The following is a 210-nucleotide window of genomic DNA, read 5'->3' as shown; positions in this document are numbered from 1 at the left end:
GCAGCCAGCTTGGCATTGTCAATTTGCACAATCAGCCTGGCGTTCTCAGCCTTGCTGCACAAGATCTGAGGAAATCCAAGAAGACGGTTCACACACAAAGCATCACACTCTGGGTGCCAGCTCATGAGGGTGTCTACACCCAAGTCCAGAGAGAATCCAAGCACCCCAAGCTCTTTTCCTGCCACCCTTCTGCCTTCTCAGACCCAGCAC

General features: G+C 53.3%; 1 protein-coding gene across 1 annotated transcript in view; it reads right to left on the bottom strand.

Annotated features, from left to right (window-relative positions):
- LOC100959837 (keratin, type I cuticular Ha8) overlaps positions 1 to 210 on the bottom strand; it is an 11835-nt gene that overhangs the window by 3045 nt on the left and 8580 nt on the right. The window contains exon 3 of the mRNA XM_012802892.1: positions 1 to 133. Within this exon, the coding sequence (XP_012658346.1) occupies positions 1 to 133 (133 nt within the window). The remainder of the gene's footprint in view (positions 134 to 210) is intronic.

This window comes from Otolemur garnettii, unplaced genomic scaffold (genome assembly GCF_000181295.1).
Source record: "Otolemur garnettii isolate 467f Iridium unplaced genomic scaffold, OtoGar3 scaffold00018, whole genome shotgun sequence".
NCBI classification, from domain to species: Eukaryota; Metazoa; Chordata; class Mammalia; order Primates; family Galagidae; genus Otolemur; species Otolemur garnettii.
The sequence above is the reverse complement of the archived record's forward strand: the minus strand, read 5'-3'. Positions and strand labels throughout refer to the sequence as shown.